A 13,801-nucleotide genomic window follows, 5' to 3' on the forward strand; every position below is an offset into this window, starting at 1 on the left:
TCTCTCTCTCTCTCTCTCTCTCTCTCTCTTATTATTTGTTCCCTTTGGATTAACATTACTGAGGCTTCCGTATTCAATGGGTGGACAGCCTCTCTAGGGTGAGCAGACTTCTTGACAACCAAGGTCGCTTGTGTCTCCAGTCTCTGAAGAATTCTAAGGAGCCTTTGGAACCCACATCTCTGGCCCAAGTGGCCAGTCTCTATCTGCTCTCTGGCCCTACACAGGCATACACACATGCATGCTCACACACACAGGCTAGAAGTGAGAAGCTGGGCTGGGCATGGTGGTGCATCCTTTAATCCCAGCACTCAAGAGGCAGAGGCAGGCCAATCTCTGTGAGTTCGAGGCCAGCCTGGTCTACAAAGTGAGTTCCAGAACAACCAAAGATACACAGAGAAACCCTGTCCTGGAGGGGAAAAAAAGAGTGAGAGGCTGTAGCAGAAAGCATGGCAGATGAAGGGCTCACACCGACCCTTACACACACACACACACACACACACACACACACGTTAGAAGTGAGAAGCTGTAACAGAAAGCAGATGAAAGGCTGTTTGGGGTTCGCTGTGGTGACCCAGCTCCAGACTGAGTGCTGCCTCTTCACCCCGGCGGCTCTCTGTTCCATTCACCTGGAATATCACTCCTCCCGTCAAGATGTCTCTGTAGTTGTAGCCCCAGGATCTGTCTCGTCCATCCCCATCCTTATATTTATTGTGCAGTAGATTCTCATGGGATGCCTGTGTACACACAGGGTTTGTGTGTGTGTGTGAGCTAGTTAGCACTACACATCAAATTACCCCTAAACTCAGAGGCTTAAGACAGCAGTAATTATGGATCCTCTCTCACAGCTTTTATGAGTCAGGAATTCAGACAGGGCCCGGCAGGATCAGCGCCTATTCCAGAATGTCCAGGCCCTCAGCCGGAAGACTTGAAAGCTGGGACATAGAATCATTTAAAGTTGAGCTTGCAGATTATAGCCTGGAGCCAGACCTGTCCACCACCTGCTTTTGTGAATAAAGTTTTCCCAGAACACCACTACCCTGTTCATTTCTGGGAATGTCTGCACTATAGAGGTCTCTTTTTGAGACAAGGTTTTTCTCTATAGCTTTGGAGCCTGTCCTAGAACTCACTCCGTAGACCAGGCTGGCCTTGAACTCACAAAGATCCACTTGCCTCTACCTCCTGAGTGCTGGAATTAAAGTTGTGCACCACCACTTCCAGACTATAGAGGTCAATTTACAGATAGAAGGTAGAAGAGATTCTGGGTGTCAGAAAACCTAAAGTACTTACTTCCTGCCCTTGGTAGTTAATGTTTACCAGCCCCTGGGTGGGTTGCTCAAGTGAGTCGTTGATGAGCTAGCCTCTTCGTGTAGCCTGGGCTTCCTCACAGCATTAGAACTAACAAGCTGTTGTAACCGGTGACAGAATCAGTGAGGAACGCAACTACCAGAGTGGTGTGGCTGGAGAGCGGAGGAGCCTGCTCCTGGAGTGGGCTCTCAGTGGAAGCAGTGTGTGTCCATCTAGTTAAAACCTGAGCATCTCTGAAGCCTTGGAGTAGTATACCAAGGTAACTGGGACTGAGCAGCTCAGACTTCATCCTGAGGGACCTGGGAGTCGCTGAAGGTCTTCAGCGGGGGAGCAGCAGGGCTGCTGTAGAAAACCTCCGACTGGTTCTGTGGAGACTGGGCTGATGAGGAAGAAATCGGAGCAGAACACTTAAGCAGTAGGCGAGTGACAGTGGGGACAGAGGCTCAAGCTGAAGGGGGCTGAGGCACAAGGGTTTCAGCTTGAGCCCACACAGAGATGCAAAGATGGATGTGTGGCTGCTGCCACAGGGGGATGTCCAAGTGTGAGTCTGGACCTTTGTGCTGACCTCAGCACTGGAGCCGCCAGTGTGAGCAGTGCCCAGGATTATGCAGTGGTCACAGCCCAGAATGGACACTCTCCCTGGGTGAGCAGAAAGGGAAGAGGGAACCCGTGGATGCAGGATGCTGTAGTTGTAGGAGAGAGTGTATGCAGAGAGTCCAGGCAGGAAGAAGCCATCTTGACTGCTAGTGTAGTGCCATATTGAGGACCCAGCAGAAGTATTTCCATGGGTTGTAGAGCAGCAACCATGGCGTTCAGAGCCCATTCGGGTGTCGGTGTGTGAAGAATGCCGTGGGTCCATGAGAAGAGGAATGTGAGAGTGAAGAGGGCCTTTCATTTCCAGAATGGAGGCCGGCTCAAAATTGCCAAGGTCAGGTTTTGAGGGGCTTGGGGCTGAGTTGGGCTGAGTATCTGGTCATAGAGCCTCAGGAGGCCCCGCAGGTTGGACCTATGGTGTTTGGAAGCGCTCACCCCTGGAGATGGGACATCTGTTACTGGAAGTCAAGGGCGCTTATAGTGAGACCTACCCTATTTCCTGGCCTCTTACTGCCCCATCTGTGTCCCTTCCTCTTGCCCTTCACCTACAGCCCCTGCAGTGTCTTACTGCAGAACCAGGTGACCAGCAAAGGGTTACTATGCTCTGCTCCCTCCCCACTGTGATCTTGGTTTGTTTTCTCTGCAGGTTCCAGTGCCCCCAGTTGCCCGAATATCTCAAGTTAGTTTTCAAAGTTCCCGTGTTTGGGGACACGTTGGCTTCAGTGTCTGTCTCCACTCTTCCGCTCTCTCCCCTCCCCTCCTTTCCTCCCTCCCTTCCTCCCTGTTCTTTCTCGTTTCCTCTGTTTCCTCTTCTCCCTTCTCCCCTATCTCACTTCTCTCCCTCTCCTCCCTGCCCACCTTGTTTCCTCTAGCCCCTTCTCTCCACCCTGTTTCCCTGTCCCTGCCACGTCTGGTCCCTCTCTCTGGCTGCACATCTCCCTCCTGGTCCCTGCTGCTCCCCCCTTCTGTGTCACTCTGCCATTGTCTTTGTACTCCATGACCGTTCTGTCCGCACACTTGGTGCCTGGGATGACAGGGTCACCAATCTCCCAGGATGACTGGCATGGATGAGGGGTGGGGGGTCTGTCACAGGTGCGGTGAGAGCCCAGCCCCACCCTGTGTATCGCTGCCACTTCCCTGAGCTTTCAGCCCAGTCTTGGGAGAGACCTGCCAGGCAGAGCGGGCCCTGTTGTCCCTGTGCAGCACCAGATCACCTGGACATGCTTCCTTCCATGTGCTCACAGTACACACACTTCCCCTCTGGCCTCTCCAGCCACTCTGTGTTCTGCCATTCGTGTCGCCGCATGTGCTGATGTCTCTCCATGCCACCAGTGCCAAGTACTCACTCCATGACCACACGTGTTCACAGTACATGCCTTGGGCTGTCTCTGCCACCCTGTTCAGAACTCTCACTAATGCCACCTGTGTGTGTGCTCCACCTCTCCCAGGTATGAGAGACCACCCGCCCATTCCCATCACTGACCTGGCGGACAATATTGAGCGCCTCAAAGCCAACGATGGGCTCAAGTTCTCCCAGGAGTATGAGGTGAGACAACGCCCCTCCCCCTGTGTGGCCTCAGTCTTCCTATCAGTTTTTGTCTTGTTGTGGGTCCCAGCTAGGACTAGGAAGAATGTAGGCTTCCCTGGAATAGCCAGGGAGGTCAACAGCAAAGTTCAGCTGGGGAACTCTTGCCTCCTTAGGTGCTAGGCCCAGCCCTCAGGCTCACTACAGCCCTCTGGTGGTCACCTCTGGAAATGCTTTAGAAGGCTCTGCTAGGTCCCCACTCAAATGTCTCCATACCAGCAGAAATAGACACTGATCTTAGTAACAATGGCCACAATATCTGGTCTCTAACAAGAATAGGTCAGCACTGACCAGTTACTGGGCATCATCCTCTTACTTGGTCCCTCCTGGCCTGGTGAAATGGTCCTGTGCTGTCTTACACAACAAGAAACAGGACTGACAGGGGAGTGAGATGCCCACAGTCAAAACAGCTGAGAAGTAGTGGAGCCAAGATTCTCACTTGGACCTGCCCTCTTGACCATACCATCCACACCTCAGGCTCAGATGAGTCTTACTGAGCTTCCCCATGGTGACCATTGCCAGTAAAGGATAGGAAGTCTTTCTTCAGCCTCGCTGCTAAGCTGCCAACCCGCCTGTGATTGTGTGTGCACTCAGAAATGCACAGCTTCTGGGTGCAAGTCAGGAAGCCCTCCAAGTGTTTGCCTCACTCTGACCATGACTTCTCTTTGCTAGGAGCTTAGATTTCAGGGTCAATGAGCTTCCTGCCACCCCCCGGCTCTTTGTCAGGGATAACTAAGTGTCCCCAGGCATCTAGGCAAGAGCCTTACGAAAAAGGTAGTGATGAGGAGATGCCCACTCTCTTGGTGAAGCATGGTGGAGATGTCTTTCTTCTGTGTCTGTCACTCTTTCTCCAGCACTTGGCATAGGTCTCAGAAGATGATGAATGGAGAGATGATGGATGGGTTGGTTCAGCCGGACCCAGGAGTTTGCTCTTTGAGTCAGATGTCTACTCTGAGTTATATCTCAGGGACATACCTCCGGGTACCGGAATTGCCCTTCTGAAGGCCATGGGCCAAGTAGATCCCAAGGGCAACAGGTCAGGTTTCCAAAGAAGAAACTAGAGCCTGGCAGGCAGATGGATGAGTGCGTCTCTTTCGTCATAGCAGCTACGTCTCCGCTGTAGAGTGCCCACTGACTCTGACCTGCTGCAGCTGCACTGCAGTGACAGCATGTCAGCCAGGCATTCTGCATTCAGCTTGGCTTCTGGCCAAGAAGGCCTTCCTTGATTTTCACCAGTATTCATTCTTGTCCTATCCCGCACCTACCCATCCTTCTAGTAAAGCTCTGCCCATTTCGGGTCCCAGGGCCCCTGCTCACATCAGTCACCTTCCTACCTGCTGCCGTTCCTCTCATCTGAGCTTTCTCTAAAGGACCGTCTTTGTCCTAGAAGCCTTCCCTGACTGCCCTGGACTCTCCTGTAACTCTCTTTCACGGTCTGTTAGTCATTTGTCTTCTCTGTTAGTCATTTGTCTTCTAACTGTGTGCCCACCCCTGTGCTGGATGCTGGGCATATAGAGACAAATGCCTTGGGACATAGTTACTGAGAGACACAGGCCGACAGGTAATCAATGCTGAACGTGTGGTTCTGACAATACACATGACGGCGGGTGTGTCCCGGGGTGAGGGCTCGCAGAAGTGAAGAACCAGTCTCCTTGGAGAATAATGAGGCTGAGGCCAAAATGGAGGAGACTTTGTGCTATGGGTGTCTGTTCTATCCATCTGCAAAATAAGGATAATAACCAAACCTGCCTTGAGAAAAGAGATGTGGAAATGCACATGGCTGCTTCGAACAGTGCTGGACACGCCCTGAGTTCCCCCAGAGATGTAGCTGTAAGCATCTTTGTGCCCTGAGCCAGTTAAGAGCACGAGGGGGCTTTTAAGCAGGAAATTGATACTCGGGTCTGCGTTTTTTGAAAGACTGTTCTTGCTGAAGGACAGAGTGAATTGGAGTGGAGCAAGAGAGAAGGCGTGGAGGTGCCAGGCAGAGCTGCGTGTCTAGCTGAGAAGAGCGGCAGCAGAGGGAGGATGGGGGTGTGGTGAGCCATGGGAGGGGCCTTGCAGAATTTCTGAGGTGGACTTCAGATGCTGACCGGGCTTCCTGGGTCAGTGGGTGACGCTGCTGTCCGCCAGAAGGGAGTCTCACGGCAGAGCCTACTTTGAAGGGAAACGGATGAGTTGCCCCTTGAGAGAACTGAGGTTGAAGTGAGACTTGTGCATGGAGATGTCGGGGGAGGCTGCTGAGTAGTGGACAGAACTGGCATCTAAACCTAAAATCCTGTGAGTGGGGCGGGAGGGAGGCTGGTGGGAGTGGCCCAGTCTGGGAAGCACTTACCAAGGTCCTGAATTCACGCCCCAGAACCCGTGTAAACATGGCAGGTATGAACGTGTAAAATGTGCATGTGTAATCCCTGTGTGGTACTTCCTGGCTAGCCTGCCTGGCCTAGTTGGTGAGCTGTAGGCCACTGAGAGAGGTCTTAGCTCAAGGAAGGTGGAGGGTGTCACTAAGGTTGTCCTCCCGTCCACCACACAGGTGCACAGACATGTGCATGTACACACGTGCATTTTGAGGGGGGGGGGAAGAAATCTTGTGAATGGGCTTTGGATGTAACTAATGCGTTAGAGTGCTTGCCCAGCATTTGCATAGCCCTGGCTTTGAGCCCCGGCACCACATAAATGGGGCCGCACACATGCTGCATACCCCATACTCAGAACACGGAAGCAGGAAGACGAGAAGTTCAGAGTCATCCTTAGCTATATAGCTAATTCTAGACTAGCCAGGTGTACATGAGACCCTGTCCAAAAAAGGGGAGTCAGGTGGTGGTGGCGCATGCCTTTAATCCCAGCACTCAGGAGGCAGAGTCAGGCAGATCTCTGTGAGTTCGAGGCCAGCTTGGTCTACAAGAGCTACTTCCAGGACAGGCTCCAAAGCTACAAAAAAAAAAACAAAACAAAAAAAAAAACAAAAAAACAAAAACAAAACCCTGTCTGAAAAAAACAAAAAAGAAAAAAGCATTTTGTGAACAGTGAGGGTGAACCAGGAAGGGTTGTAGAGTAAGGGCTTGGTAGGAGCTGTGGAGGAGCCTCGGTCCTGCCTGCAGGGAGGGCAGAGCAAGGGGACAGGTGAAATAGGAAAAGCCAGAGACGTGGCAGAGCTGGGCAACGTGTTGCATTGATCTGGAACCGTGGACAATTTCCAGTGTGCCCCAGGTGATCGCGGTGGCTTTCACCGTCTGTGCCATTTTCACTAGTTGGGTGCAGGGGCCTGTTTCACGCCCCACCCCATCCTCAACCACTCTACCCAACAAAGGAATCCGGTATAGAAGTTCAAGTCCTCAGTTTGCCACTTTCTGGACTTGGGATGTATCCGCTCTGTGGCTGGGGCCTGAATGGGGGTTCCATAGGTAGGCCTCCTTTGACTTGACCCTCACTCTGTCTGTTTCTTCTATTTCTGACAGTCCATTGACCCTGGACAGCAGTTCACTTGGGAGAATTCCAACTCGGAGGTGAACAAGCCCAAGAACCGCTATGCAAATGTCATCGCCTATGACCATTCTCGAGTCCTCCTCACGTCCATCGATGGTGAGCGCAGGGCAGCTTGCTCTCTTTCCCCTCCTGCTCTGCTCTCCAGAACACACTGAGGCATGGTGGCCTGGCCTGGGGCTCCCAGGTTAATGCTCTCGAATCCCTTTCCATCTGTAGGTGTTCCCGGGAGTGATTACATCAATGCCAACTACATCGATGGTTACCGAAAGCAGAATGCCTACATCGCCACACAGGGCCCACTGCCCGAGACCATGGGCGATTTCTGGCGGATGGTGTGGGAACAGCGAACAGCCACAGTGGTCATGATGACCAGGCTAGAGGAGAAATCCCGGGTGAGGGGGTGGATGGGAAATGGCTCAGTGGTGCCGGATACCACCTTCTCTGAGGTTTTTCAAGGGATTCCCCAAGGACTATGGTTTTCCTGGAGTATTTTCTCATTCCCTAAGTACTGGGGAGCTGCTGCAATCTAATGTAACATGTTCCCCAGGTGTTAGTATGTTTCACCAAATACTGTCATTTTCTGGAATGCTAATGTGTTCCCCAGTTTCTGGTCTGTTCCTGGGGTGTTCACATGTTCCCCAGATGCTCGAGTGTTCCTGGGGCATCCACACATCTAAGTTAATTAGTGGAAGGAGCTGCTGATGTCTGCTTTTGCACTGCGAAGCATTGACTGGAACATAAAATTTACAGAGCTTGAAAATGGGGCATAAACGTTATGGGTAAATTTGGCAGAAAATGTGCCTGGTGCTCTCTGGTGTTGAATAGATAATTTTCAATTATGGTCCTTCAGCCAGTGAGGGAAGGGTGGTGGCTCAATGTGGTGTGGTTTGGTGAGGAAGAAGAAGCTGAGAGCTCAGGCTGGGGCTCTCTGTAGTCAGGTGAACTGGGCTTCTCACTCTGCTTCTGCCTAAGCCTTTGGGCATCCTGTAACACTGTCGCCTGTACCCTGCTCCCTGTCCTGCCCGTCCCCCTCCAGGTGAAGTGTGATCAGTATTGGCCAGTCCGCGGCACTGAGACCTATGGCCTCATTCAGGTGACCTTGGTGGACACTGTGGAGTTGGCTACATATACCATGCGCACCTTCGCACTCCATAAGGTATGGCCAAACACGCTAACACTCGTCCGTTACTGAGATTATCACCTAAGGGTGGTGGATCTGGCCCCTTCCCTGGGTCTGTAGCAAGGAGACCCCAAGCATCCTCACCTCTATTGACTTTCCCCAGAGTGGCTCCAGTGAGAAGCGTGAGCTGCGTCAGTTCCAGTTCATGGCTTGGCCAGACCATGGAGTTCCTGAGTACCCGACTCCCATCCTGGCCTTCCTGAGACGGGTCAAGGCCTGCAACCCACTGGATGCAGGACCCATGGTGGTACACTGCAGGTGAGAGCATACAGAGCCGCGCAGAGGGGTGGGGTGGGAAAAAGAGACCACCGCCCCAAGCTGTGCCCTTGTCCTCAGTGCTGGTGTGGGCCGCACGGGCTGCTTTATTGTCATCGATGCGATGTTGGAGCGGATGAAGCATGAGAAGACAGTTGACATCTATGGCCACGTGACATGCATGCGCTCACAAAGGAACTACATGGTGCAGACAGAGGACCAGTATGTGTTCATTCATGAGGCACTGCTGGAGGCCGCCATGTGCGGACACACCGAGGTGCCTGCTCGCAACCTTTATGCCCACATCCAGAAGCTAGGCCAAGTGCCTCCCGGGGAGAGCGTGACCGCCATGGAGCTTGAATTCAAGGTGGGACTCCAGGGTCCTGGACTGGGTCGTGGGAGGGACTGGGTCTTGGAAGGCCTCATTGCAGAGAACCGAGCCTGATAAACCCCTTTCTCTTCACAGTTACTGGCCAACTCCAAGGCCCACACATCTCGCTTCATTAGTGCCAACCTGCCCTGCAACAAGTTCAAAAACCGCCTGGTGAATATCATGCCCTATGAGCTGACCCGAGTGTGTCTGCAACCCATCCGTGGTGTGGAAGGCTCGGACTACATCAATGCCAGCTTTCTAGATGGCTACAGGTCGGAATGCTTCTCCCTGCCCCACGGTGCCTTTTGGTACCTTGGTCTGCTCCTAGTTGGGGGAGTAGGAGCTAGCCCAAAAAATCAGAGTGAGCTGGGTACAGAAGCGAGGGCTTCCTAGAGGAAGGCTGCTCCGTGAGCAGGTTCCTCAGGATCTAGGCAGTGTCGGGATAGATGGGGGCAGCAGCACCTCCAGCATGTCAAGTCTTCTGTCATCCAGACAGCAGAAGGCCTACATAGCTACGCAGGGGCCTCTGGCAGAGAGCACCGAGGACTTCTGGCGCATGCTCTGGGAGCACAATTCCACCATCATCGTCATGCTGACCAAGCTTCGGGAGATGGGCAGGGTGAGCCCACCCCCTCCCCCAGGGCCCCTCTCATTCCAGGGAGGACACCAGGCACCCTTGGGAAGGATGCTCCTTTTGTGACGCTCTACTCTGTACCCCAGCTTCCCATCAGCATAGCCTTGGGCTCTTTTACCAACACCCATCCTGTCCCAAAGTCCTCTGGAACGTGGCACTCCCTTCCCACGTAACCCTGGGGGTTCCCGGTGTTCTCTCCACAGGAGAAGTGTCACCAGTACTGGCCCGCAGAGCGCTCTGCTCGCTATCAATACTTTGTTGTTGATCCGATGGCTGAATACAACATGCCCCAGTATATCCTTCGGGAATTCAAGGTCACAGATGCCCGGGTGAGTGTTGGTCAAAGTATATGCACACAAGCATGACCCTAACACTACCTGACCTCGTGTGAGTCTGGGTCTGCCCCTAAGCCCCTTGAGCTCAAACTGCAGGAATACAAGCTGTGTGTGCTACCTCTTAGAGTCCTTGTGAGTGCGTCCCTGTGTCTAGAGGGCCTAATGCCTGAAGTACAAACCTTAACTCTGGCTCCTGACCATCTCTCCCAGGATGGGCAGTCAAGGACAATCCGACAGTTCCAGTTTACAGACTGGCCAGAGCAAGGAGTGCCCAAAACGGGTGAAGGTTTCATCGACTTCATCGGGCAGGTGCACAAGACAAAGGAGCAATTTGGGCAGGATGGGCCCATCACAGTGCACTGCAGGTGGGGTGAGGCTGTCCCCATGTAGGGCTGGGGTGGAGGGTGCTTCTGAAGGCCTGGGAACCCCCACCGGAGGGGACAGGACTCCTGACACAGCCATTCTCTGAGCAGTGCTGGTGTGGGCCGCACCGGGGTGTTTATCACTCTGAGCATTGCCCTGGAACGCATGCGGTATGAGGGTGTGGTTGACATGTTCCAGACCGTGAAGACCCTCCGCACACAGCGCCCTGCAATGGTGCAGACAGAGGTAAGCAGGCCAGTGTGCGGGGACCCAAGTGTCTCCCTCCATCAGCCCTCCAGCCCTCAGCTGCACCTGTAGCTGGCCCACGCGTGTTTGTTCATGCTACAGCCACATGGCCTTGCTTGTCCTGCCTAACTTGCGGGGGAGAGGAGAGTGAACTGTGTTCATTCAGTAGCTCTGGTGTCATGCTGCCTTCTTCTGGGTCAGGGTTGAACACAGTGGTCTGTGTAAGATTCTTAAATCTGGGCAGAAACAAATGCAGTTGCAGTAGCAGAGGGGAATACAGGCCTGGGAAAGGGAAAGCGGGGAGATGGGCCTGCAGAGGCCTTCCCCCCCACTTCCATCTGGACAGTACTTGGGCAGCTGTCTGTGGAGTCCAGCATCTGCTCTTGGCCAGTTCTGTGGCCACTGACTGCAGCATGAATGCCTTTCCCTCATCCACACTAATCAGCCAACCCCTTTTCCTCTCAGGACCAATACCAGTTGTGCTACCGCGCGGCCCTGGAATACCTCGGCAGCTTTGACCACTATGCAACGTAACTACTGCTCCCCTCTCCTCCGCTGCTCCCCTGAGGGGCTCCGGGGGGAGACCCAGCTCCTCTGAGCCATACCGACCATCGTCCAGCCCTCCTGCACGGATGCTGTTGCTGGCAGAGCACAGCCCACTGGGATCACAGCATTTCGGGAACATTGCCACACCAGTCAGAGAGCCCAGAACACCTGGGCGAGTAGGCGGACTGGCAGCCTGGCTCTGGGCCCTTGTCCACCAGGCCCAAGTGGAGCCCCGCTTCAAGCTCTCTGTTCAGCTCCGCATTTCTCATGCTTCTCATGGGGTGGGAAAGGGGGCGAAGCCTCCACGTTTTATACATTAGGCGGGGTAGACTGAGGGATCCTAGCCTCTTCCCTCCGACTTTCCTTTTGCGAATCTTTCACTGCAGATCGGGCTGCTGTGGGAGTTGGGGCCTATTTTGTTTTCCTCTTTGAGTTCATGTTGGATCCTTTCTTGGTACAACTTACGCTGAAGGACAGCACATGCCTTCCTTGTGCAGAGCGAGGGCCCTGCCTGAGCCCGGCAGCTGTGGCCCAGGAGGCAGCACCATGCCTGCTGTTCTCCAGCCTTTCAGAGATCCTATTCCAGTCAAATGCAGGGAAACACATTTTCTTTTTTTGTTTTGTTTTGTTTTAGGTTTTGTTTTTCCTTGAGAGCCTTTTTTTAGGCCCTACAGACAGTGGTGGGCGGGGAGGCGATAGGAAACACATCCCCAGTGTGCATTTAACATTCATAGCCCACAACCACAGACGCGTCTGGGGGAGCCTGGCAAGGCCTTCCTCCTCACCATCGTGTTTGCAAAGGTTCAAAAAATCAAAAATTTAAAAAAAAAAAAAACACAAAAGTAAATTTTTTTTAAAAAAAAAATAAAAGAAAAAAAGATTCATCCCCTGGCCTCTACTTCACATCCTGAAGTGGGAGGCAACTCAATGTGCCTGGGGCTCGCCATGGGCCCACAGCGTCTCGCTATCATCCCCAGCATTGCAGTGTGGCAGGTGTTTGTAGGCTGTGGGTTCTGGCCACCTCAATACATGAATGGCACAGGTGAGGGCTTATGCCACGCCCCACACACCTCAGGGCCAAGCGGGGGTGTGGCTGGCCCTTCAGGTCTAGGCCAGTGGGCCTGGTAGCACACGTCTGTCCTCAACCAGGGCCGGATGATTCTGCTCCTGGTTTGCAGCTGTCTTCAGATCCCCCCAAGACTTGCTCTTCTTCAACCCAAGTTGCCCTCGTAAACCAATGTGGCAAGACTACTGGACTTGTATCCATGGTACTATACTCAGTCTTATCTCAGCTTGCTGAGGGGCAGGGAGAGGGCCTCTTCCTCTGGGCAGCACTATCTAGATAGGTAATGGGGGCGGGGAAGGGTGCATAGCTGTTTTTTAGCCTAGGGACTTGATGCCTACGTCCCCAGATCTAGCTAGGCTAATTCGAGATCAACAATCCAGGGTTGGTGGTGTTGGAGAAACATTCATTTCTACCTTGTGGATGCTAGTGCTGTAGAGTTCACCGTTGTACACAGTCTGTTTTCTACTTGTTGAGAAAAACTACAGCGTCATTGCATACTTCTTGATGGTAATAAATTTGAATAATCCGATTTCTTACACACCGGGCCTCTGCCTCAGCTCCTTCTGATCTAAGAGTGTGGTGTCTGACTTGGTGGCTTAGGCGGGTTCTGTAGAATCCTTTCTAAGAGGACAACGTGGCCAACCTGAGTGCTTGTGACAGAGGCCTCTGCCATGACTATGTGACTGGAAGACAGCCACTGAGGGCTAATCCTCTAGGCCTGAGCTGCTGAGAGCTCCCAGTGCTGTGAACTGCCAAATGGAGGGTGTAACGCCCGGCCCTCAATACCACCTTCATCTTCTCCTGAAAGACTCCCGAGGGCGTCTTCCTTCGGGAGAGACCCCATGCCCAAAGATCAGTCGAAAACACGCAGCCGGATGCAAACAGCAAGAGGTTTATTGGATACGCAGGTACCTGGGGCGACAAAGTCTCTCGGAGGACTTGCGCGCCGCAGGTTGGGGGTGAGGGGTTTTTATAGGAGAGCAAAAAGCGAGGTTTACAGAAGCAAGATGCGGGGTGGTAAATTCTTAACCTAAATAACAATGAGGGGACTACTCAGCGGTTTACTGCTCCTCTTATCCTGTCCCCCTTTCCTGGCTGGCGACCAGATGTCTGATTGCACAGCCCCTGACTCCTGACGAGTCCCGCTTTATACGTGACTCAGGCCTCGCAATCCTCTCTTCATCCCTTGAAGTCTTTGTTCCTACTCAGTCCATAAATCCCCTGTCCTGCAGCCAGATAAGGCTGTCCTTGCTCTAACCTCAGGTATCTTTGCTCAGCATTCCGGAGGCCCTGAGTTTGTTATTTGTTCAGCTTTCCGGAGGCCCTGAGCTTGTTATTTGTGAACCTTTGCAAAACGGTATAACTGTGGCTAAAACGAGTTGGGGTCCTTCACTCCCATGTTCTAAGGATGAGATAACCTGTGGACTTAGAAAATGACCATATGGAAATCGATTGGTAAGACACAGTGTAATTCTTGTATGTGGGTATGGGACTCACAAACAGCAAGACCCTGGGGGGCTCAGGGAATTTAGCAATGCAGATTCACTGAGCCCTGCAGCCTTGATCTCAGACCCGGGAAGCCAAACAGGGAAAAAAAAAAATACCTAAGTCACACTTGGGAGAGAGTTGTCACAGACTTACTGGGGGTGTCCTGAGGTGGCACCTGGCCCCCAGGAAGGCCTGGAGGAGGTGACAACTGGGTTTGGTGGCTTTAGGGGTGAGTAGAGGTTAGTTGTAAGAGGTGGGAAGTGGGTGTCTAGGGGAGGGAATGACCTGTGCCACAGCTCAGAAGCCTAAGTCAGAGAAAGTATGATGTTCTGAGAAGTGCAGTGTGAC

The 13,801-nt window shown here is 52.9% G+C and overlaps 1 protein-coding gene across 9 annotated transcripts in view; it reads left to right on the plus strand.

The window, feature by feature from the left end:
• Nucleotides 1-12,503, plus strand: part of Ptprf (protein tyrosine phosphatase receptor type F) — an 84,025-nt gene extending 71,522 nt beyond the window's left edge. For 6 of the 9 annotated variants that reach the window (XM_085698789.2, XM_085698791.2, XM_087904677.1 and 3 more), the window contains 13 exons: nt 2,546-2,578; nt 3,348-3,445; nt 6,940-7,063; nt 7,184-7,359; nt 8,004-8,123; nt 8,251-8,405; nt 8,484-8,769; nt 8,869-9,047; nt 9,268-9,394; nt 9,613-9,738; nt 9,955-10,109; nt 10,218-10,353; nt 10,819-12,503. In XM_085698789.2, coding sequence (XP_085554915.2) covers nt 2,546-2,578; nt 3,348-3,445; nt 6,940-7,063; nt 7,184-7,359; nt 8,004-8,123; nt 8,251-8,405; nt 8,484-8,769; nt 8,869-9,047; nt 9,268-9,394; nt 9,613-9,738; nt 9,955-10,109; nt 10,218-10,353; nt 10,819-10,887 — 1,784 coding nt within the window. In that variant the 3' untranslated portion in view covers nt 10,888-12,503. The remainder of the gene's footprint in view (nt 1-2,545; nt 2,579-3,347; nt 3,446-6,939; nt 7,064-7,183; nt 7,360-8,003; nt 8,124-8,250; nt 8,406-8,483; nt 8,770-8,868; nt 9,048-9,267; nt 9,395-9,612; nt 9,739-9,954; nt 10,110-10,217; nt 10,354-10,818) is intronic. The other 3 variants (XM_085698792.2, XM_085698794.2, XM_085698795.2) reach the window with 1 other exon arrangement.
• Nucleotides 12,504-13,801: the final 1,298 nt, after the last annotated feature.

This window comes from Myodes glareolus, chromosome 3, assembly GCF_982192425.1.
Source record: "Myodes glareolus chromosome 3, mMyoGla1.1, whole genome shotgun sequence".
Taxonomy (NCBI): Eukaryota; Metazoa; Chordata; class Mammalia; order Rodentia; family Cricetidae; genus Myodes; species Myodes glareolus.